The sequence below is a fragment of the Osmerus eperlanus genome, chromosome 14 (assembly GCF_963692335.1).
Source record: "Osmerus eperlanus chromosome 14, fOsmEpe2.1, whole genome shotgun sequence".
NCBI classification, from domain to species: Eukaryota; Metazoa; Chordata; class Actinopteri; order Osmeriformes; family Osmeridae; genus Osmerus; species Osmerus eperlanus.
This window is the reverse complement of record NC_085031.1, coordinates 17,948,668-17,973,379: the sequence shown is the minus strand read 5'-3', so window position 1 is coordinate 17,973,379 and position 24,712 is coordinate 17,948,668. Positions and strand designations below refer to the sequence as shown.

At 50.2% G+C, this 24,712-nt stretch overlaps 1 protein-coding gene across 15 annotated transcripts in view; it reads left to right on the top strand.

Moving 5' to 3' along the window:
* gab1 (GRB2-associated binding protein 1) overlaps nt 1-24,712 on the top strand; it is a 40,265-nt gene that overhangs the window by 13,523 nt on the left and 2,030 nt on the right. For 4 of the 15 annotated variants that reach the window (XM_062477897.1, XM_062477896.1, XM_062477895.1 and 1 more), the window contains exons 3-12: nt 8,538-8,666; nt 8,754-8,919; nt 9,919-10,117; nt 11,171-11,248; nt 12,683-13,311; nt 14,673-14,770; nt 15,239-15,530; nt 19,531-19,620; nt 22,956-23,049; nt 23,520-23,640. In XM_062477897.1, the coding sequence (XP_062333881.1) occupies nt 8,538-8,666; nt 8,754-8,919; nt 9,919-10,117; nt 11,171-11,248; nt 12,683-13,311; nt 14,673-14,770; nt 15,239-15,530; nt 19,531-19,620; nt 22,956-23,049; nt 23,520-23,640 (1,896 nt within the window). Of the gene's footprint in view, nt 1-6,371; nt 6,627-8,537; nt 8,667-8,753; nt 8,920-9,918; nt 10,118-11,170; nt 11,249-12,682; nt 13,312-14,672; nt 14,771-15,238; nt 15,531-19,530; nt 19,621-22,955; nt 23,050-23,519; nt 23,641-24,712 lie in introns of those variants that run through there. The other 11 variants (XM_062477900.1, XM_062477901.1, XM_062477905.1 and 8 more) reach the window with 8 other exon arrangements.

Sequence of the window (24,712 nt, the reverse complement as noted above, 5' to 3'; positions counted from 1 at the left end):
TTTACTCGTTAGATTACATACTTTAATCTATATTTGGTGGCATGATCAATATTATTTCTTGTCATTGCGCACTTTTTTTCATTTCCTGGCTATCAGCACAACAAATGTAAGCTAGTCAACGAAGACTAACCCTAACCCATGGAGCAAGGCAGAAGGCAACAAGAACAATATTTTCAAAAAAAGTTACAAATAGAGGTTTGCATCATTGATGAGGACTCTCTGCTTTAATCTACTGTTTTAGGCTTGTCTGTGCTCCTCCTTCTCTCTCCTCTCCTTTCACTGTGTGTGAAAAGGTCAATTATGGATGAGACAGAGGGAGTTAGTGATGTTGACATGACTGAGAATAGAGACATTCCTGATCCCCCAACTCCATATATGAGGGAGATGTTCGACATTGTCAGTGTCAAAAAGGATTCCTGGTGAAAGCGCTGCGTGTCTATACTGTCTTTTTGTATTCATGTATTAATATGATGTGAGGTCCAGTTACCTGCATGTCACTAAAACAGGTGTAGTCATAGCTACTTTTTACCTAAATATATGTCGGAGCCCACACTTCTTTACTTTAACTTGAGTGAAAAAGTGTAGTCAGTACTTCAACTTTTACCAGTCTTTTTAAACATGACTGTACTTCTACGGAGTGAAGGACGTGTGTACTGTTAGGGTTAGTACTGTGTACTGTTGGGGTTAGTACTGTGTACTGTTGGGGTTAGTACTGTTGGGGTTAGTACTGTGTACTGTTGGGGTTAGTACTGTGTACTGTTGGGGTTAGTACTGTGTACTGTTGGGGTTAGTACTGTTAGGGTTAGTACTGTGTACTGTTGGGTTAGTACTGTGTACTGTTGGGGTTAGTACTGTTAGGGTTAGTACTGTGTACTGTTGGGGTTAGTACTGTGGACTGTTGGGGTTAGTACTGTGTACTGTTGGGGTTAGTACTGTGGACTGTTGGGGTTAGTACTGTGGACTGTTGGGGTTAGTACTGTGGACTGTTGGGGTTAGTACTGTGTACTGTTGGGGTTAGTACTGTGGACTGTTGGGGTTAGTACTGTTAGGGTTAGTACTGTGTACTGTTGGGGTTAGTACTGTGTACTGTTGGGGTTAGTACTGTGTACTGTTGGGGTTAGTACTGTGTACTGTTGGGGTTAGTACTGTGGACTGTTGGGGTTAGTACTGTGGACTGTTGCCATCTCTGGTCTTCGCCTCTGAGGGAGAGAGACAGAGAGCCGGAGAGAGACAGAGTAGTTATATTACACAGCAGCAGATGCAGTACAGGTTATTTGCAGCCATGGAGGAATGCACAAATGTTCAACCCTGTACTAAACACACACACTGGAACGCTGTCATGTGTGTCTCTGTGGGTCACATGCCACCACTGAGACAAACCACCCAATACTGGTGAAGGGATCACCTGACTCTACACAGGTGAACCTGCATGCGTATGGGCCGGCAATGGGTGGTGAGGGCACCAGTTCAGCAGCTAGTTCATAAGTTTGCTTTTGAATTTGTTTATAAAAGACCCTCCATAGTGGTGAAGTCTTTTGTCTGCTATAGAGGAGGTGGAATGTGTTCTTCGCTGGTGAACATGTTCTAGTTTTCCAGTCAGTTCCTGGAGGAAGACCGGGCAGGTTACGGACATGTTAGTGGTGGTGATGAGGCCTACTGGTGTGTGATTCTAGAGGTGATCATATCCCTGCTCCTGCTGTGGGGGAGGGGTTAATATCAGGAAGTGTGCAGTCAGGATCTCCTGGAGAAAAATGTATTGTCTACCCAATGTGCAGAGGATATTGGTAGGAGTGTGTGTCCTTGAAGCTTTGTGTGTGTGTGTGTGTGTGACATCCCTTATCTTCCCAGAGGCATGTGGGGGTACTAACGTTTAGGGTTTGAGTGGTAGAGTTTAGGGTGGGTTTGAGTGGTAGAGGTTAGGGTGGGTTAGAGTGGTAGAGGTTAGGTTGGGTTAGGGTTAGAGTGGTAGGGCTTAGGGTTAGGGTGGGTTGGAGTGGTAGAGGTTAGGGTGGGTTAGAGTGGTAGAGGTTAGGGTTAGAGTGGTAGGGCTTAGGGTTAGGGTGGGTTGGAGTGGTAGAGGTTAAGGTTAGGGTGAGAGTGGTAGCGGTTAGGGTGGGTTGGAGTGGTAGAGGTTAGGGTGGGTTAGAGTGGTAGAGGTTAGGGTTGGTTGGAGTGGTAGAGGTTAGGGTTAGGGTGAGAGTTGTCGAGGTTAGGGCGGGTTCGAGTGGTAGAGGTTAGGGTTAGAGTGGTAGAGGTAGTGGGTACTAACGATTTAGAGGGAGTTTCTGGGTGAAATGACCCACAGACAGACAGACCCGCTGCTTTGGAGACTGAAGGCAATGTGATTTTCTGGAGGTATCTGGTGTTCATGTGGACTAAGAGTCAGTGAAGTGGGAGGTTACATCTCATACATCTCTTACATCTCATGCACCTCTTACATCCTCACATCTCTTGCATCTCTTGCATCTCTTACATCTCATACATCTCTTACATCTCATGCACCTCTTACATCCTCACATCTCTTGCATCTCTTGCATCCTTACATGTTACTCAGCTAGCATATGCTTTTACCCAGTCCAGTGTTTCCCACAGAATGGGTTAGGGTTAGAATGGGATTTATATTTTGGCGGTAGGCACAGACATTATAAAAATTTGGATGTGAGTGTAGATGGGGGCTTCAACAAAAAATGCGAGCGTGCATGCACATTTTATTTGCATTAATTTGAGGCTAAATCGTTTTTTAGAGCTTTACCTAATATAAACGTTACGTTGGACTCACGCCAAAAGCCATTGAGAGCAATGCTAATGCTAACAACATTAAGCTATGTATGCTAATAGCACATGGCCAAAGCCATTGAGAGTTATGCTTATGATGGCAATCACTATAGTAATAGTGAGTTGCTACATTTGTTATAAAACAAATGTAGCAATTGAATTATCACCCTCAAAAAACCTTAAAGCTTATATCAATTAATTAAAAAACAATAATTTTGCCAGATTAATGTTAAGATATTTGCATATTTAAAAAATATAAGCAAAGGTGGGTCCTTTCACGAGCCAGAGCCGTTTGTACCCGTGTTCGGAAAAGAATCTCTTCAGAAGAGAATTTGTCTTGACATCCACACGCTTATCCTCTGCTTGAGGACCAAACAACACATATTACACACTCAATTCTCACTTTGTCCATATATTTTTTTTTTTGCGCGTACATCTTTCTCCCTGGCGCTTTGCCATAATCGTTTGTTTGACTAGTCGCTATGTTGTCTTGAGCGTTGCACTAGAACCAAAGAGTATATAGCACTTCTAGTTGCTTCAGTGCTTCTATACTCTTTGCTAGAACTAGCCGTTTGAATTTTGCCAGGTCTGTTTTAGCCGCTTCTCTGATTTCCGAGAGGCCTGTATCTCGATACACAGCAATAACACAAAATAAAAACGTTTGTCTTTTCATATAGCTTACCGTATTTTACGGAAAATAAGCTGCGGCTTGTACTCCGATTTTACAGTTTTCTTGTGCTTGTGCGGCTTATATTTCAAAGCGGTTTATAGTTTAGAACAAAAAAGTGGCTTCTCTCAAGATCTCTACTGACCGTGCAGCTAATTTTATGCTCAACACTTGAACGGGGGCTTATTACTTGAAAGAGGAATTATTTACTGTTTTCTCAGTTACACTATCAGGGCTTGGAAATACAGTGACTTGCTAAAGTAGGCAAATGGCTCGTAGAACATAACATTTCATAATAATTTCAGTTAATCAAACAGCTGCAAGACCCAGTGAAATGTTATAGGCTAGCTAGCAAAATAACGCTAGCATCGCTAACAACATTAGCTACTAATTCAACTTTGGTACATTTACATTACATTTAGTCATTTAGCAGATGATGATAGTGTGGACAATAAGACACGGACGCGGTCTCTTTTCATAATTTGTATTTTACCACTGCTCTTCTTGACATCGCCATTCGAACAGCCCTCACTGATTTCACGTAATGCTTTCAGCATCAAGCCTACGGCAACTCCCGAGGGACAAAACACCCTTGTCCGTTGTCACATGGAAAGGTCTGCTACAGTAGGCTATCCTCAGGATTTGCAAGCTAGCTAAACTTATAATATATCTAAATAATTTTGTAGACATAACAATGGATTCTGCCACTAAATGACCGAAGTGTGTTACACAATGCTGTAAGATCGCCTATACTCGTGCATTGCTCTTGGTACCCAGAATGCCCTGCGGTAAGCTGAAAAGCTACTAAGTTAAGGGCATTAGCTTAGTTAAATAAGCATTGTTTGGAGTTCTATTGTTGTGTTTGTTCTGTTTTGATATGTATAATGCTATGGTCTATAGTTTAGATAATTTGAGTGTTCACCCTGATTGGGAATGTTGTCTAGTTAGATCGCTATCCAAGCTGTCCACAACCATAGCATGAACGTGCAAGTGATCATTTGTTAGCATTGGGCCACGCAACCGTAACATTGTTTGCTTATAAAGTGCGGCTTGTATTCCAGTGCGGCTTATACTCTGATTTACAAACACAAAGTGCTCATTCTGGGGGGGTGCGGCTTGTACACGATGCGGCTTATTTAGTGTAAAATACAGTACTCACTATTATCATACTTGCAATAATTTGTATTTATTTGTGTTGATGTTTAACAGTTTTTATTTATTTATTATTTATCTTTAAACCCTCAAACTAGAGTGAGCTTGGCGACCCCTCAAATATTCAGCGACCCCTAGGGGGGTCGCCATCCCCAGGTTGGGAATTGCTGCTCTAAAGGACGCAGCAACGTGTGTGTGTGTGTGTGTTTGAGAGGGAGATACAGCACAATAAGCTGCTGTAGCTGCAGTGTTTCCCACAGATTAGAAAGCAATTTGTGGTGGTGGGGGGGTCGCCCCGTGTCTCCTAGACTTTTAGCTACTAATGCTGAGGGCTCGCTGATATCACTGTCTGTCTAGAACGGCATATCTATGCGTCATTGCTAACGTGTGCTGACGTTGTGACTGTGTGTGTGTATGTAAGAGAGACGCGTGAGTGACCGAGAGACGGAGGGAGAGCAGGGAAAGGAAATGCAGCTGAACGAATACGCTGCGTGTTTTAAATAGCGTAAACAAAATTTAAAAAATAATAACGAAACGCAATATGTGGCGTCCTGTGTTGATTCTGTGGCGCACTGCCACAAATTAGTCTGTGTGGGAAACACTGATCTGTGTAGGGAGGGGGGGTTGACAGTTGGGCTGTGGGTGTATGGTTATCTTCTGGGGCCTGTCGCCGTGGAGACTAGGACCAGGCCAGGCCGGTCTGTGGTGCTACGGTCCAGATGTTGTAGAGCAGTTAGATAACACACACACCAGAGACGGCAAAAGTTCATACATCCTTCACTCAAGTAGAAGTCCAGATACTCATGTTTAAAAATACTTTTCGACTTTTCAAGTTAAAGTAAAGAAGTGTGGGTTCTGATAAAGTAGCCAATATTGCTACCTGTTTTAGTGTCTCGCTGGTAACTGGACCTCACACCATTATATGTAATGTGCATATAAACATATACATTAATACAAAAATACACTAGACACGCAGCTCATTCGCTAGAAATCCTTTTTGACACCTACAATTCCGAACATCTCCCTCATATATGGCCATGGGTGATCAGGAATGTCGACATCACTAACTCCCTTTGTCTCATCCATAACGCAACTTTTGGAGAGGAGAGAGATAACATGCCACTAAATACAGTAATGTAATGAGTCTGGTTTGAAAATGTAAGAAGTAGAAAGTACAGATATTTGTGTAAAAAATTTAAGGAGTGAAAGTAAAAGTTGTCCGAAAATTTATAGTGAACTTAAATACTGATGCCAGAGAAAATCTACTCAAGTACAGTAACTTTGTTACTTCCCATCTCTGCCACACACACACCTTCCACACACCCACATCACACAAACCTCCCTCCAGACACGCCACACAAACCCCCTTCCTCTGAAGACTTGAAACATAAAGGCCAGTTGAGTCTCTTTCACAGTAACTGTCTTCTGTCTTACACTTGTTCTTTCATTCTGTTTCCTTATTGCTCTCTCTCTTCCCCTCCCCTCCCTCTAGCGGGGTCACTAGGTCTCTGTCAAGAGTGACTCCACTTAGATGGCATTTTCCCCCAGTCCTAACCCCCCTCCCCCCCTCATCCTCACCCCTTTTCCCCTCCCCCTCCTCTTGTCCCCCTTCAATGATGTCTCTGTCCAGCCATTGGGGGGGAGGGGGGTCTTCCTGCGTATCGGCCAACTAGTCCACAGTAGGGGCGGGGGGGAGGGAGGGAGGGAGGGGGGAGGGGACAGCTGCAACTCAGGGGTATCCTGTCGTCCCTGTCCCACTCGGTCCCACTCCCTAGCCAGCCAGACACACACACACACTGGTGCGGTCTCCAGAGTGAAAGTGTGACTCTCCAGGACTGTAGCGTTGTCAACACTTTAAAAAAAAAAAATAAAACATTTATTTTGGGTTTGAGCGTTGAGGGAGTGGAGGGTCCCGTTGTTTGGGGTGTGCTGGAGCAGCGAAGCCCAGGGCATGGAGGGGAGCAGGGGGCTGGCGTGGAGCAGGTGACCCCACAGAGGCTCTCCTCTCTGGGCTGAGCACCACGCAGACAAGGTAGGTCCTGCAGCTGACACACTGAGGAGGAATGAGGTGTGTTGGATTCACCACAGAGTGAGGCCGCTTCCACTGGGTACCACCGTTGGTCATTTTTCTGGGTTGAGTCATTTTAAGAGCAGTATAGTGTGGTGGTTGTCGCCTGACAGTAGAGCTCAGTCACAAGGGGGGGGAGGACTGGCCTCTGTGCTGACAACATGACCTAACCCTAACTTGCTAGCCTAGCTGCTACAGGACCCAACCCTAACTTGCTAGCCTAGCTGCTACAGGACCCAACCCTAACTTGCTAGCCTAGCTGCTACAAGACCTAACCCTAACCTGCTAGCCTAGCTGCTACGACTAAACACACGTCTGTAATGTGGTAAAAACTATGTGAATCCACCAGTGAGTATGTCTCTGTGGCTAAACGAGGCCTCACCCTCTTTACCCAGGACAGGGTGTGACCATGGTAACCCAATCCCCTGCCCACCCCCATCCACGTCCCCAGGGGGTAACCGGACCCCAGACTGCTTTGTCATGGACCACCACACTCCTTCTCTGTCTCCCTCTCTCTCTCTGTCTTCCTCTCTCTCTCTGTCTCCCTCTCTCTCTCTCTCTCTCTCAGTCTCTCTCTCTTTCTCTGTCACTCACTCTCTAACACACACTCTCTCTGTCTCTCTAACACACGCTCAAACACACACACAGTGTATATGAGATATTTATGTTGTTTTTCATTGTGTGGACTGCAACCTGACCGGTGCTTAGTATGGACTCATGGAAAATGTAGTTTTATCTTATTTGATATTGTAGTTTGATCTGGGGAAAGTTCTGAGTGTCTCCAGGATGTGGTGTCTCCGGGGCTGGTGTGGATGTGGTGTCTCCAGGATGTGGTGTCTCCAGGGCTGGGGTGGATGTGGTGTCTCCAGGATGTGGTGTCTCCAGGATGTGGTGTCTCCAGGGCTGGGGTGGATGTGGTGTCTCCAGGATGTGGTGTCTCCAGGGCTGGGGTGGATGTGGTGTCTCTAGGATGTGGTGTCTCCAGGGCTGGGGTGGATGTGGTGTCTCCAGGATGTGGTGTCTCCAGGGCTGGGGTGGATGTGGTGTCTCTAGGATGTGGTGTCTCCAGGATGTGGTGTCTCCAGGGCTGGGGTGGATGTGGTGTCTCCAGGATGTGGTGTCTCCAGGGCTGGGGTGGATGTGGTGTCTCCAGGATGTGGTGTCTCCGGGGCTGGTGTGGATGTGGTGTATCTAGGATGTGGTGTCTCCGGGGCTGGTGTGGATGTGGTGTCTCCAGGATGTGGTGTCTCCAGGATGTGGTGTCTCCAGGATGTGGTGTCTCCGGGGCTGGTGTGGATGTGATGTCTCCAGGATGTGGTGTCTCCAGGATGTGGTGTCTCCAGGATGTGGTGTCTCCAGGGCTGGGGTTGAGAATAGGAGCAGTACTGTGGAGGGTGATGGCATGCTGACCTTTACATTCAGTGTGTGTGCCTTCTCTGTTTCTGTATCTGTTTCTCCTGTGGCGAATGGGGCACAGGGGGTTCCCATTCGCCAGTTTATTATTGTGGCGATGGAGGGAGAGACAGACGAAGAGAGAGCCCGTCTAACAACGTTATGGTGTGGGTGTGGCCCGTCTAACAACGTTATGGTGTGGGTGTGGCCCGTCTAACAATGTTATGGTGTGGGTGTGGCCCGTCTAACAATGTTATGGTGTGGGTGTGGCCAGAGCAGGTCAACAACAACAACAACAGCAGCAGCAGCTATCAGCCACCATGTTTGTGGTCTGGGGGGGGCTTCAATGTTTTTTATATGACTCATATCTGTCCTTTCTCTACCTCCCTCCTCCTCCTCTCTGTCCTCCCCCTCGCTCCTACTCCTCTTCCCTCGCCCCTCCTCCTCCCTCTCCCCCTCGCCCCTCCTCCTCCCTCTCTCCAGGCATGGAAGAAGCGCTGGTTCATTCTTCGGAGTGGTCGTCTGACAGGTGACCCAGACGTGCTGGAGTACTATAAGAATGACCACGCCAAGAAGCCCATCAGAGTGATCGACCTCAACCTGTGTGAACAGGTACACAGATCTACATATTTAGCCATAACGCTATGAGCTAAATGCTAAATCCTGCCTCTTTTTTACTGTTGCTCTACATGATCTCAGGTGGATGCAGGTCTGACGTTCAACAAGAAAGACCTGGAGCACAGCTTCATCTTCGACATCAAGACCATCGACCGCGTGTTTTACCTGGTGGCGGACACGGAGGACGACATGAACAAGTGGGTCCGCTGCATCTGCGACATCTGTGGTTTTAACCCCACCGACGACGGTAAGAGCCAATCAAAGGGAGGCTGGGGTAGGAGATAGCCAATCAGATGGCTTCTTTTTAAACATGAGAGCCCTGCCCCTCCATGTGATAGACACAAACGTAGAGAAGACTGCTGGAGTCATGTCCACCAAGCTGCAGGAGCCAACTGCTCTTATAACGAAAGTCTGACCTTGGCTGTACCCCCACACACACTCTTACACAAACACACATACACACACTCTTACACACACAAGTCTCAAAAATCAAACAGAGATGGGTCCATTCACAGCCACGTAGCTCATAATTAGGGCCCTAATTATGTAAACAAAGCCAGGGTCTCACTCGGCGGCAAGTACCCTGAAACTCGATCTCTAGCTAGCTACCTATTGACCAATTTAGCTGCTATACCCTTACCCTCTGTCCTTGAGGCAAAGTTTTAGCAAAACACAAATGAATGAAACAAACTCTGCTTACTTACAGTCAGATGGCAGTCACGAAGTACACTCAGTAAGACACTATTCGCTCGAGATCAGCCACAGTGTGGGAGGGGAGGGGAGAGATCAGCCACAGTGTGGGAGGGGAGGGGAGAGATCAGCCACAGTGTGGGAGGGGAGGGGAGAGATCAGCCACAGTGTGGGAGGGGAGGGGAGAGATCAGCCACAGTGTGGGAGGGGAGGGGAGAGATCAGCCACAGTGTGGGAGGGGAGGGGAGAGATCAGCCACAGTGTGGGAGGGGAGGGGAGAGATCAGCCACAGTGTGGGAGGGGAGAGATCAGCCACAGTGTGGGAGGGGAGGGGAGGGGAGAGAGGGATGGGCTGGGGGGAGGGAGAGAGGGATGGGCTGGGGGGAGGGAGAGGGGGGATGGTCAGAATGAATGAGAGCTCTGTATGTAAAATGAGAGAGAGAGAGACTTTTGTACAATGCTCACACACACCTCTCGCTCACTCTCCATCTCCATTCCTCTCTCCCTCACTCTTTCTCTCTCTTTCCCCTTTCTCCCCCCCTCCCTCTTTGTCTAGAAGCTGTGAAGGCAGCCCACCAATCAGGCAGCAGCAGCTCGGTGGTGGACACGCCCCCTCCCCTAGGGGTGGGGGCCGGAGTGCCCCCCCCCTACCAGCCCGTCAGTGTGCGTCACCTGGACTCCCAGTCCAGCCTGGACGAGCCCCAAGACTACCTCTGGCTGGCTAACTGTGAGAGCAAGAAGCCAGAGCCCAACAGGTGTGTGTGTGTGAGGGTGGAGGGGGTGTGAGGGTGAGGGTGGAGGGGGTGTGAGGGTGGAGGGTGTGTGAGGGTGGAGGGTGAGGGTGGAGGGTGTGTGTGTGAGGGTGGAGGGTGTGTGTGTGAGGGTGGAGGGTGTGTGTGTGAGGGTGGAGGGGGTGAGGGTGGAGGGGGTGTGTGTGAGGGTGGAGGTGGTGTGTGTGAGGGTGGAGGGTGTGTGTGTGAGGGTGGAGGGGGTGTGTGTGTGAGGGTGGAGGTGGTGTGTGAGGGTGGAGGGGGTGTGAGGGTGGAGGGTGTGTGTATGAGGGTGGAGGTGGTGTGTGTGAGTGTGGAGGGTGTGTGTGTGTGTGAGGGTGGAGGTGGTGTGTGTGAGTGTGGAGGGTGTGTGTGTGTGTGAGCGTGGAGGTGGTGTGTGTGAGGGTGGAGGGGGTGTGTGTGTGAGGGTGGAGGGGGTGTGTGTGTGAGGGTGGAGGGGGTGTGTGTGAGGGTGGAGGGTGTGTGTGTGTGAGGGTGGAGGGGGTGTGTGTGTGTGTGTGAGGGTGGAGGGTGTGTGTGTGTGTGAGGGTGGAGGGTGTGTGTGTGTGTGTGTGAGGGTGGAGGGGGTGTGTGTGAGGGTGGAGGGTGTGTGTGTGAGGGTGGAGGGTGTGTGTGAGGGTGGAGGGGGTGTGTGTGTGAGGGTGGAGGGTGAGGGTGGAGGGTGTGTGTGAGGGTGGAGGGGGTGTGTGTGTGAGGGTGGAGGGTGTGTGTGTGAGGGTGGAGGGTGTGTGTGTGGTCTTACTGTAGCTTGATCATCTCTAATCTTGTCCTTTGTGTTTGTGTGGTATACCTCAGTGATTTTCTCTTCTTCAAACTGGCCTTTCTAAATGTCTGATGTTTATGTTATTGTTTATATATGTTTTTTGCGCATTATTGTTTTATTCAGGTTTGCCATCTTCAGTCAGCTGGACTCTTGTCTTTTCCCAAATGTCTCATGCTGCTAGCTCCAGAAGTCTGCCACTGTCAGCTCCCTCTGTCACTGTCTCACTCCGTTTCCCATCTCTCCCTGCGTTGTAGTCCAGTACGGGGTGGCCCCTCCCCAGTGGAGTACTTGCTCCTAGAGGAGTGTGAGAGCAGGACTCCTCCTCCTAGTCTGTGAGTGGCTAGCCAGCTAGTTCTGCCTGCTGGTGTGGACTGACACACATTCATAGATGAGGCGCTCATACACACACACACACACATATATACATACATACACACACACACACATATATACATACACATACACACACACACACATATATATATACATACACATACACACACACATATATATATATATACACACACACACACACACTTATAGACACAGCTACACAGGGAGTCAGGTGGCTGAGCGGTTAGGGAAGCGGGCTAGTAATTTGAAGATTGCCAGTTCGATTCCTGGCCGTGCCAAATGACGTTGTGTCCTTGGGCAAGGCACTTCACCCTACTTGCCTCGGGGGGAATGTCCCTGTACTTACTGTAAGTCGCTCTGGATAAGAGCGTCTGCTAAATGACTAAATGACACAGCTACACACACACAGCCACACACACAGATATTTTAGGATTAATACAACTAATCCCAGCCCGCACAGGTGCGTGTGTGTGAGTGACCATGTTGACCCCTCACCTCCCAAACAGTGTGTGTGTGAGTGACCATGTTGACCCCTCACCTCCCAAACAGTGTGTGACCATGTTGACCCCTCACCTCCCAAACAGCAGTCACTGGAAAACTCTGGGTAGCCCATTTTCCTGTTGATCTGTAAAGCTCAACCCTCGTCTCCTGCTGTTCCTCCTCCTCCTCGCCTCCTCCTGCTGTTCCTCCCTCCTCCTCGTCTCCTCCTCGTCTCCTCCTGCTGTTCCTCCCTCCTCCTCGTCTCCTCCTCGTCTCCTCCTGCTGTTCCTCCCTCCTCCTCGCCCTCCTCCTCCTGCTGTTCCTCCTCCTCCTCGCCCTCCTCCTCCTGCTGTTCCTCCCTCCTCCTCGTCTCCTCCTCGTCTCCTCCTGCTGTTCCTCCCTCCTCCTCGCCCTCCTCCTCCTGCTGTTCCTCCCTCCTCCTCGTCTCCTCCTCGTCTCCTCCTGCTGTTCCTCCCTCCTCCTCGCCCTCCTCCTGCTGTTCCTCCTCCTCCTCGTCTCCTCCTCGTCTCCTCCTGCTGTTCCTCCCTCCTCCTCGCCCTCCTCCTGCTGTTCCTCCTCCTCCTCGCCCTCCTCCTCCTGCTGTTCCTGCCCCTCCTCTTCTTCTTCCCCTCTCCTCCTCCTCTCTCTTCCTCCTCCTCCTCGCCCTCCTCCTCCTGCTGTTCCTGCCCCTCCTCTTCTTCTTCCCCTCTCCTCCTCCTCTCTCTTCCTCCTCCTCCTCCTCCTCCTGCTCTGTGTGTTCCCAGCAGTCAGCTGTGAACAGTCAGATGTTACTCAGCAGGACAATATGTCGTCACCAGCAGACCTCCTTGTCTGAGCTCACCCTGGTCATGTGACTGCAGAGCAACACTGCTGTGTGTGTTGAACAAGAGGTTTACCTCCCTAACCTGTGTCTCCCCCCCCCCCCTTCCCAGGGCTCATGACTGTTCCAAGTCCACCTCCTCAGAGACTGACCTGAACGACAACCTCCCCTCCCGACGCACCCCCCCCTCCTCCTCCAAACACACGTCCTCCCACAACGGTGCCCCCTCCCTGTACGACTCCCCCCCCTCCCGCGGGCCCTCGATAGACTCCGCCTCCCTCTACCACCTCCCCCGCAGCTTCTCCCAGGACACTGTCCTCACCGGCCCCGCCCCCTCGCCCTCCCAGGACCCAGGGGAGGTGGAGCTCTACGTCTTCAACACACCATCACGGAAGCCCTCCATGGAGACGCAGATACGGAACCTGTCAGTCAGCTACGACATCCCACCCACCCCGGGGAGCAACTGCACCTATCAGGTCCCTCGTAGCTCCTCCGTGGGGGCGGGGGGGTCAGAGGGCGGGGGGGACATTCCCCCTCCAAGGCCCCCCAAGCCCTCCCTCAGCTCCCTGTCAGGGGGGAACCCCCCGGGGCCCCCGGCTGAGCGCTCCCCCTCAGACGTGTACTGCACGCCGCGCTCCGTGTCGGAGACGGATGGGAACTACTGTGTTCCCAGCAGTGTTGGGAGCAAAGCGTTGCGTAGCAACACCATCGGCACCATGGACTCCTCCCGCATCCGGAAAGGTATGTCAGGCAGACTTCCTGTTCAGTTCAGCAGACTTCCTCTCCTCACAGCCCCCTCCAGTGGTGACAGGTGGGATTACACCTACCAGAGTTCTCTTACAGTTGAGGCTCATCAGCAGGCCCAAGCGTAATACGCGGGCACAGAATTCCGACGAAAACCCGCAGATTTTCAAGTAGAACACATTGGTCTGAGGCAAAATGTAAATAAACGTTTCAACTCATATTACGTCTCTATTATTAAAACTTTAGCCACAAATGCTAAGAATTGAAAAGGAAACACTTATCTACCAAAATGACAGCAAGAGACAGGGCCAGGGAGTTTCCAGGAGATCTTTATGAGGATGGATCAATACTGTTTTGCAAAGTCTGTCAACATTCTATCGACCATATTCGGCGTCAAACTGTTGTGGAACATCTTCGGTCGCTCCGACATAAGAACAGGAAGGCTAGCGTAATTCCGCAGATTATCAGTCTGAATAAACGCAAAAAAAAAGAAAAAAATCTGCGTATTATGTTTGGTGTAGGGTTAGGGTTAGGGCCACATGATAACTGGATGGTAGGGTTAGGGCCACATGATAACTGGATGGTAGGGTTAGGGTTAGGGCCACATGATAACTGGATGGTAGGGTTAGGGTTAGGGCCACATGATAACTGGATGGTTAGGTGTAGGGTTAGGGCCACATGATAACTGGATGGTAGGGTTAGGGCCACATGATAACTGGATGGTAGGGTTAGGGTTAGGGCCACATGATAACTGGAGGGTTAGGTGTAGGGTTAGGGCCACATGATAACTGGATGGTAGGGTTAGGGTTAGGACCACATGATAACTGGATGGTAGGGTTAGGGCCACATGATAACTGGATGGTTAGGTGTAGGGTTAGGGCCACATGATAACTGGATGGTAGGGTTAGGGCCACATGATAACTGGATGGTTAGGGTTAGGGCCACATCATAACTGGATGGTTAGGGTTAGGGCCACATGATAACTGGATGGTTAGGGTTAGGGCCACATCATAACTGGATGGTTAGGGTTAGGGCCACATGATAACTGGATGGTTAGGGTTAGGGCCACATGATAACTGGATGGTTAGGGTTAGGGCCACATGATAACTGGATGGTTAGGGTTAGGGCCACATGATAACTGGATGGTTAGGTGTAGGGTTAGGGCCACATGATAACTGGATGTTAGGGTTAGGGCCACATGATAACTGGATGGTAGGGTTAGGGTTAGGGCCACATGATAACTGGATGGTAGGGTTAGGGTTAGGGCCACATGATAACTGGATGGTTAGGTGTAGGGTTAGGGCCACATGATAACTGGATGGTAGTCATGTTTGTGTGCGTGTGGATCTCTCATCCAGCAGATTTCGGCTCGCAGGAATGCTATTCCATTCCCAGATCTTTTCCTTCCGACAAAACCTGCTCCTTCGACTTCAACGAGAGCTTCAACAGCTACTTTGTGAGTGTAAAAGAGGAGGCCCTCTCTCTCACTCACACACACACACACACACATGCATGCACACTCACATGTACACACCACATAATGTGTCCTCTCAATGTGCCAGAGGACAGAATCATATAACGTGTCGCTGTCCAACAAGTGTTTGTGCTGACTGTATAACCACTCAGAGAAAAGCAGGCTTTCTGATATGCATACTAAAGCATAATAAAATATATTGTGAAGGTATAGGGTTAGTATAAAGGTATAGTAGGTATAGTATAGGAATATGAAGGTATAGGGTTAGGGTTGGTATAAAGGTATCGTGTGGTACCTTTGGCGTGTGGTACCGTGGCGTAGGTATCAAATGAAAGGTGTCAGCTTTGCTATCTGTAACGAAAACGTTCAAACATTACCCAACCCAAGTGTGTGTGTGTTCACCTGTGTGTGTGTGTGCCCCCTCCCTCGTGTGTGTTCTACCCCCCACAGATAAACAAGGGCATGATGCCAGTGTGTGGGAGCCAGTCCACCGAGGAGGTGGACCAGAACTACGTCCCCATGAACCCCAACTCTCCGTCCCAGCCCGGCCCCTCAGACGGGCCCCAGGAGACCAACTACGTCCCCATGACCCCCGGCACTCTGGAGGTCTCCTCCCTGGGGAGGCAGGTCCCCCCCCCCGCCCACATGGGGTTCCGCTCCAGCCCCAAGACCCCCCCGCGAAGACCCACCAGCGACTGTCAGCCCCCCCCTGTAGACCGCCACCTCAAACCTGACCGCAAAGGTGAGGGGGTTAGGAGGAAGGACTGTGTGTGTTGGGGATGGAGGACTGTGTGTGTTGGGGATGGAGGACTGTGTGTGTTGGGGATGGAGGTGTGTGTGTTGGGGATGGAGGTGTGTGTGTGTTGGGGATGGAGGACTGTGTGTGTTGGGGATGGAGGTGTGTGTGTTGGGGATGGAGGACTGTGTGTGTTGGGGATGGAGGTGTGTGTGTTGGGGATGGAGGTGTGTGTGTGTTGGGGATGGAGGACTGTGTGTGTTGGGGATGGAGGTGTGTGTGTTGGGGATGGAGGACTGTGTGTGTTGGGGATGGAGGACTGTGTGTGTTGGGGATGGAGGACTGTGTGTGTTGGGGATGGAGGACTGTGTGTGTTGGGGATGGAGGTGTGTGTGTTGGGGATGGAGGTGTGTGTGTGTTGGGGATGGAGGACTGTGTGTGTTGGGGATGGAGGTGTGTGTGTTGGGGATGGAGGACTGTGTGTGTTGGGGATGGAGGTGTGTGTGTTGGGGATGGAGGTGTGTGTGTGTTGGGGATGGAGGACTGTGTGTGTTGGGGATGGAGGTGTGTGTGTTGGGGATGGAGGACTGTGTGTGTTGGGGATGGAGGACTGTGTGTGTTGGGGATGGAGGACTGTGTGTGTTGGGGATGGAGGACTGTGTGTGTTGGGGATGGAGGTGTGTGTGTTTGGGATGGAGGTGTGTGTGTGTTGGGGATGGAGGACTGTGTGTGTTGGGGATGGAGGTGTGTGTGTTGGGGATGGAGGACTGTGTGTGTTGGGGATGGAGGTGTGTGTGTTGGGGATGGAGGTGTGTGTGTGTTGGGGATGGAGGACTGTGTGTGTTGGGGATGGAGGTGTGTGTGTTGGGGATGGAGGACTGTGTGTGTTGGGGATGGAGGACTGTGTGTGTTGGGGATGGAGGACTGTGTGTGTTGGGGATGGAGGACTGTGTGTTGGGGATGGAGGACTGTGTGTGTTGGGGATGGAGGACTGTGTGTGTTGGGGATGGAGGACTGTGTGTGTTGGGGATGGAGGACTGTGTGTGTTGGGGATGGAGGACTGTGTGTGTTGGGGATGGAGGACTGTGTGTGTTGGGGATGGAGGACTGTGTGTGTTGGGGAGGAAGGACTGTGTGTGTTGGGGAGGAAGGACTGTGTGTGTTGGGGATGGAGGACTGTGTGTGTTGGGGATGAAGGACTGTGTGTGTTGGGGATGGAGGACTGTGTGTGTTGGGGATGGAGGACTGTGTGTGTTGGGGAGGAAGGACTGTGTGTGTTGGGGAGGAAGGACTGTGTGTGTTGGGGATGGAGGACTGTGTGTGTTGGGGATGAAGGACTGTGTGTGTTGGGGATGGAGGACTGTGTGTGTTGGGGATGGAGGACTGTGTGTGTTGGGGATGGAGGACTGTGTGTGTTGGGGATGGAGGACTGTGTGTGTTGGGGAGGAAGGACTGTGTGTGTTGGGGAGGAAGGACTGTGTGTGTTGGGGATGGAGGACTGTGTGTGTTGGGGAGGAAGGACTGTGTGTGTTGGGGATGGAGGACTGTGTGTGTTGGGGATGGAGGTGTGTGTGTTGGGGATGGAGGTGTGTGTGTGTTGGGGATGGAGGACTGTGTGTGTTGGGGATGGAGGACTGTGTGTGTTGGGGATGGAGGACTGTGTGTGTTGGGGATGGAGGACTGTGTGTGTTGGGGATGGAGGTGTGTGTGTTGGGGATGGAGGTGTGTGTGTGTTGGGGATGGAGGACTGTGTGTGTTGGGGATGGAGGACTGTGTGTGTTGGGGATGGAGGACTGTGTGTGTTGGGGATGGAGGTGTGTGTGTTGGGGATGGAGGACTGTGTGTGTTGGGGATGGAGGACTGTGTGTGTTGGGGATGGAGGACTGTGTGTGTTGGGGATGGAGGTGTGTGTGTTGGGGATGGAGGACTGTGTGTGTTGGGGATGGAGGACTGTGTGTGTTGGGGATGGAGGTGTGTGTGTGTTGGGGATGGAGGACTGTGTGTGTTGGGGATGGAGGACTGTGTGTGTTGGGGATGGAGGACTGTGTGTGTTGGGGAGGAAGGACTGTGTGTGTTGGGGAGGAAGGACTGTGTGTGTTGGGGATGGAGGACTGTGTGTGTTGGGGATGGAGGTGTGTGTGTGTTGGGGATGGAGGACTGTGTGTGTTGGGGATGGAGGACTGTGTGTGTTGGGGATGGAGGACTGTGTGTGTTGGGGATGGAGGTGTGTGTGTTGGGGATGGAGGTGTGTGTGTGTTGGGGATGGAGGACTGTGTGTGTTGGGGATGGAGGACTGTGTGTGTTGGGGATGGAGGACTGTGTGTGTTGGGGATGGAGGTGTGTGTGTTGGGGATGGAGGACTGTGTGTGTTGGGGATGGAGGACTGTGTGTGTTGGGGATGGAGGACTGTGTGTGTTGGGGATGGAGGTGTGTGTGTTGGGGATGGAGGACTGTGTGTGTTGGGGATGGAGGACTGTGTGTGTTGGGGATGGAGGTGTGTGTGTGTTGGGGATGGAGGACTGTGTGTGTTGGGGATGGAGGACTGTGTGTGTTGGGGATGGAGGACTGTGTGTGTTGGGGAGGAAGGACTGTGTGTGTTGGGGAGGAAGGACTGTGTGTGTTGGGGATGGAGGACTGTGTGTGTTGGGGATGGAGGTGTGTGTGTGTTGGGGATGGAGGACTGTGTGTGTTGGGGATGGAGGACTGTGTGTGTTGGGGAGGAAGGACTGTGTGTGTTGGGGATGGAGGACTGTGTGTGTTGGGGATGGAGGACTGTGTGTGCTGGGGATGGAGGTGTGTGTGTGTTGGGGATGGAGGTGTGTGTGTGTATGTGTTTGTGTGTATAAAGGTTGTGTGTGTCCTACTCTGTTTTTAACACAACCTTGCTTCTGTTCGAGCTTTAACCTCTAACCTACTCCAGAGCTGAGGCACAGTTACGTGTGTGGGGAGGGGGTGTGTGTGGGGAGGGTGTGTGTGGGGAGGGTGTGTGTGGGGAGGGTGTGTGTGGGGAGGGTGTGTGTGGGGAGGGGGTGTGTGGGGAGGGGGTGTGTAGCAGGGTGTGTGTGGAGGGTGTGAAACTAAAAGAGCAGCGTTAGTCTCCAGCCATCCCCTAACCATCCCTGCTGTGTCCCAGATAAGCACCCTTCCCCTCCTCTACTCTCTTATCCTGTCTTTTTAGCTTTTTAGCCTCCCCCCATCTCCCTCCTCCACCCCCTTCCCAGTCAAAGGGCCATTTGTGCCCAGGGTGAAGGGGCCATTCTGGGGCTGTGGGAGAGGGCCGGGGCCCTGGCCCGGAGGAGCTGCGGGCCAGAGCTGTCACCTTGCTGCCCTTTGTGTCCCGATTGAAAGAGAGGCTTTGATGGGGGAGGAGCAGGGGGAGGATATGGAAACTGGCCTGGAGGAGGAGGGAAAGAGGGGGAGAAAGAGGAGATGGAGGGGAAAGGGAGACTGGGAAGGGGAGAGGAGGGAAGAGTGAGGGAGATAAGGAGGTAGAAGGTGGAGCTTGGAGGGACCCTGCACACACTGTCCTCCCTACTCGCATAACTCCTGCTGCCTGGGTCATAGCCTCTCTCTCTGTACCCCTCTCTCTCTGTACGTCTCTCTCTGTACCTCTCTCTCTACCTCTCTCTCTCTCTCTGTACCTCTCTCTCTGTACCCCTCTCTCTATCTTTGCCTCTCTATCTCTTTGCCTCTCAATCCCCCTTTAACTCTCTCTTTCTATTTCCTCTCTGTACCTTCTATCTCTCTCTCAATTGCATGCACGTGCATGATGGGACACGTTTGCTCTACCGTTGCAGCAACGCCGGTGTCTGTGCGTTTACCAGCTGGTGATGTCTGGCGAAGGCATGAGGGATGGATGTGTGGCTGTGTTTGCGCTGCTTGCATGGCAGGGTTAGTTAGGAAGGATGGATGGAGGGGATGGATGGGTGTGTCTGGTTAGTTAGGAGGACGTTGTAAGGTTTATGGAGATCCTGTGTCTCTGAGCCCAGTCTTCTCCCACCAATCAGGTCAGAGCCCCAAGGTAATCAGGGCTAAGGGGGCGGGGCTAGAGCGCACTGACTCCCACACTGTGGGGGAGTTCATGAGACAACGCAAGGGTACGTACACCAGCCGCCATCTTGGTACGCCAGCTGCCATCTTGTTCCAAACAACAACTGTCTCTCCATTCTGTCTGTCTATTCTGTCTCCGTTCTGTCTTCTGGATTTCTCATTCTCCCTTAAGGCCGAATTATACTTCTCCGACTCCGTTACGGACAGACGCACGCACGGAGTCGGACGGATTGGTTGAATTTATAGTACTCCGAAGGCTGTGGGTGCTGAAAACAATTCACTGCCAGAAGAGCATGTGGCGCTGTACTGCGATGCTAGCTAAGTTATCGAAAAGTTATATCAAATTTACAAATTACCCGTTTCATCAATAAAATAAGCACATTTTCAGCAACTACACTGTCCATTTCTCGTCACATTTTAATTCAGATGCTGATTTACATGTACTGTTTAGCTGAAATATGAATTGTAAAAACTTACAACAATGGCGGTCAAAGGATTTTGTTCTCTTGTTGGTCACGGCAACCCCGCCCCCGCCGCAAGCGGTTTTTAATACGGACCAATCACAGCCAAGGGGTATCCGTAAAATGACGGACGGACGGGCGGATAGTCAGGAAAATCAGGAGGTGCACGTAGAGCTCTCCGAGGGGCTCGGAGAGGGCACAGAGAGGGCGTTCCTTGACGGAGAGGGCGTTCCCTGTCTCTGTCTCCGTAAAATCGCAGAAGTATAAATCGGCCTTTATACTCTCTGTCTCTCTCTGTCTGTATCTGTCTGTCTCTCTCTCTCTGTCGTTTTGTCACTCCAACTTGTGGCATGCTGGAACTTGGTGCATTGTGTGATAGCTGATGTCTGTCCTGAGGTCTATCACTGATCTGTCGTGATGTGACGTTTTTAGGGCAAATATCTTTTTAAGATTGTGTGTGTGATCAGACTGTATTGTGATTTAATTGTTGACCTTTCCTACTCATGAATGTCTAAACACCCAACCCCTCACCTACCTAACCTCTAAACATAAACCCAACACCTAATCCTAACCCCAACACCTAACCTGCCCTGATAAAGGCCCCAGTATGCGCTGATGGGCATTTCTACATTGAAGCTAACCTGTGGTACATCATGTTGAAGCTAAACTGTGTTACCTGATGTTGAAGCTAACCTGTGGTACCTGATGTTGAAGCTAAACTGTGTTACCTGATGTTGAAGCTAACCTGTGGTACCTGATGTTGAAGCTAACCTGTGGTACCTCATGTTGAAGCTAACCTGTGGTACCTCATGTTGAAGCTAACCTGTGGTACCCCATGTTGAAGCTAACCTGTGGTACCTCATGTTGAAGCTAACCTGTGGTACCTCATGTTGAAGCTAACCTGTGGTACCCCATGTTGAAGCTAACCTGTGGTACCTCATGTTGAAGCTAACCTGTGGTACCTCATGTTGAAGCTAACCTGTGGTACCCCATGTTGAAGATAACCTGTGGTACCTCATCTTGAAGCCAGTGTGCGAATTACGGGGGGTCTGACCCCCCCGATTAAGGCTCGGACCCCCCCAAAAGAGGTAAAAACCACAGGTCGGGGGGGGTCGATACATTTATATATCGTTCTTACCTGTAAACGTAAATATCACAATATAGTTACCATATTCATTCAATAACAGGTTGGCGATACACAGAAATGTTAACTTTATGGCAGGAAATACCACTATTACACTGACTGCCATAGTCAAAATTCACTCAATAAACACAGCGCGAGTGACCAGTTCCCAATAAAACTCAAGAAACACCGCGCGCGAGTGACCAGGCAGTGTGCAATACAGAAGCTTGTTTACATTTACATTTAGTCATTTTAGCAGACGCTCTTATCCAGAGCGACTTACAGTAAGTACAGGGACATTCGGCATTTTGCACGGACAGGAATCGAACTGGTAACCTTCAGATTACTAGCCCGCTTCCCTAACCGCTCAGCCACCTGACTCCCTCCTTGTTGACCCCCCCGATTGTCATTGTATAATTCGCACACTGCTTGAAGCTAACCTGTGGTACATCGTGTTGAAGCTAACCTGTGGTACCCCATGTTGAAGCTAAACTGTGTTACCTGATGTTGAAGTTAACCTGTGGCACATCGTAAATAATTCCTCTTTCAAGTAATAAGCCCCCGTTCAAGTGTTGAGCATTAAATTAGCTGCACGGTCTGTAGAGATCTTGAGACAAAGCCATTTTTTTGTTCTAAAACCGGACTATAAGCCGCTTCGAAATATAAGCCGCACAAGAAAACTGTAAAATCAGAGTACAAGCCGCGGTTTATTTTCCATAAAATACGGTAATGTTGAAGCTAACCTGTGTTACCCCATGTTGAAGCTAACCTGTGGTACCTGATGTTGAAGCTAACCTGTGGTACCCCATGTTGAAGCTAACCTGTGGTACCTCATGTTGAAGCTAACCTGTGGTACCCCATGTTGAAGCTAACCTGTGGTACCCCATGTTGAAGCTAACCTGTGTTACCCCATGTTTAAGCTAACCTGTGGTACCCCATGTTGAAGCTAAACTGTGGTACCTGATGTTGAAGCTAACCTGTGGTACCCCATGTTGAAGCTAACCTGTGGTACCTCATGTTGAAGCTAACCTGTGGTACCCCATGTTGAAGCTAACCTGTGGTACCCCATGTTGAAGCTAAACTGTGGTACCCCATGTTGAAGCTAACCTGTGGTACCTGATGTTGAAGCTAACCTGTGGTACCCCATGTTGAAGCTAACCTGTGGTAATCATGCTGAAGCTAACCTGTGGTACCCCATGTTGACGGTGAAGGGTTAGCTTCAACATGAGTTAACAGATTAGCTTCAACATGAGGTGCCACAGGATATCTTGAACATGAGGTAACCCAGGATAGCGTTCTGTAGCAAGAAGCATAATCTTCTTAGTGAAGGGACTGTGCTCTCCTCAGTAACACACACACACACTCTGAACTGTAGCACTGTACACACACAGCAGCATATGGGCTGAGCTCTCCTCAGTAACACACACACAGCAGCATATGGGCTGAGCTCTCCTCAGTAACACACACACACTCTGAACTGTAGCACTGTAGACACACAGCAGCATATGTGTTGAGTTCAGCCTGAATACAGCTCATCTGAACCTGCAGCCATGCTGGGTTGCCAGGTTTGGTCCTCTTGTCAACCATGCTGGAACGTTTGGCTTTCATGATATCTCAGAACATCTAGCAGAGAAATCTCATAATTGTGATTAATATTCAGTTTGCACATAGCTCACTGGCTCCCCCTCATGGTCAAATACTGCACCTGCAACTCCAAAACATTTCTTTGGAGTATCCTTCCGTGTTGTGGTTTTGTCATGGTGATGAGGTGATTGATGGATGGTTGCTCCTATCACAGCTAAACCCGCCCCGCTGGACATCAAGCCTCTTCCAGAGTGGGAGGAGCCATGTGCGCCCGTTCGCTCGCCCGTCACCAGGTCGTTCGCCCGGGAGTAAGTGTCTACCTCGCTCGCTCTCTCTCTCTCTCTCCTGGCATGAGCTAGGGTCCCGTTTGGTTCCTTCAGAAATACATCCTCCCTCCCTCTCTCACTCTCCCTCTATCCCTACCTACCCCATGATAACGAAGGAAGGAAGGTTGTATTTTAGAGAATTCAAATGAGGCCTATGGATATTAGAAGTGTGTTCTAACCTTGCATTCATTGTAGTCAAAGCCAAGCATGGTGTGTGTTTGTCTTGCTGTGGTTTTTCTGTGGACTCATTTTAATCTGCAGTCTTCAGACACCATGTCCTGCTCTGTGTGTAAAAGTGAACATATCTTGGAGAGATGCCTGTGTGTGTTCGCACCAGTGCGTGTGTATTTGTGGTTGTAGCTGTGTGTGTGTGTGTGTGTGTGTGTAACAGCTGTGGCTCTCCCCAGCTGTGTGTGTGTGTGTGTGTGTGTAACAGCTGTGGCTCTCCCCAGCTCCTCCAGGTTCCAGCTTCCCCCTCGGCCCCCCTCCCTCCAGAGTGGCTCCAGCTCTGACTCTGACGACTGTGATGAGAACTATGTTCCCATGGTCCCTAGCATGCCCTCAGACGAGCCCGTACGTAGCACGCACATGCACGCACACACACTCATGCACATGCGCACACACACAACTACATACACATGAACACACACACACACACCTCATAAGACTTACATTTAGTCATTTAGTAGACGCTCTTATCCAGATCCAAAGACTTAGCACATAAGTTGATCCAAAAAGGACACAACAAAGTCCATGTAGAGATGAGGTTTGTGTTAAAATAACCAGACAGTTCAAACAGTATTACAGCGCCTAGTGTCAAGGAACAGTTTGTGTTCACAAGACACAGTGCAACAACATCATCTCACCTCACATGCAACACGTTAAAAGGTCCTTTTCACAGTAATATCACAGATACCACCTAGATAAAAGGTCATTCTCACAGTAACCACCTAGTCCACATGCAGAGAGGTGCTGGGTGAGGTTCCTTTAAAGGAGATCAGTGAAAGTTAGATTCCTGCGTCGAAATTCCTTAATGACATCTCTAATATGTTTTAGATGTCATCCATAATGTTCTATGGTGACAGGCCCAGCTCCAGTAGACAGTATCTCTCTTCAGTAGAGGACTCATCTCTTAAGCTCTTCTCCTCTCTACCCCCACAGCATTTCATCTTATCTTTGCTCCTCTTTTTCATTACCTGCCCCCCCCCCCCCCCCCAATGATTCCCTTCTTTGGAAATATCGCTCTCCTGGTCTTGGTTTTCCCAGCATGTTGTTTGTGATTGGTTACTCGTCATCAAGGACCCATTTTTGTTGCTGCCCCAGTACAGTTTGTCCTTCACATCAAACTATGTTCAGCGGGGTGTACTGACTACCTGGAAGTCTTCCAGTTTCTTTATCAATATACTTCTATCGAATCGCTTTAACATCAAGTATAACGCACAGAAATGGGTCAATTTCTTGTGTGTGTGTGATGTTTTGACGTGGTGGTTCTGTTCTTCCTGGGGTCCTGCACTCGTCTCCTTTTCCTCCAGTCCTCTCCTCCATCTCTTCAGTTTCCCTTGTGTTCTTTCTGACCATCCGTTTCCTCTCCTCCTGCCCTCCCCTTCTCCTCCTCCCCTGCCCTACTCCTCCCTTCTCCTCTCCA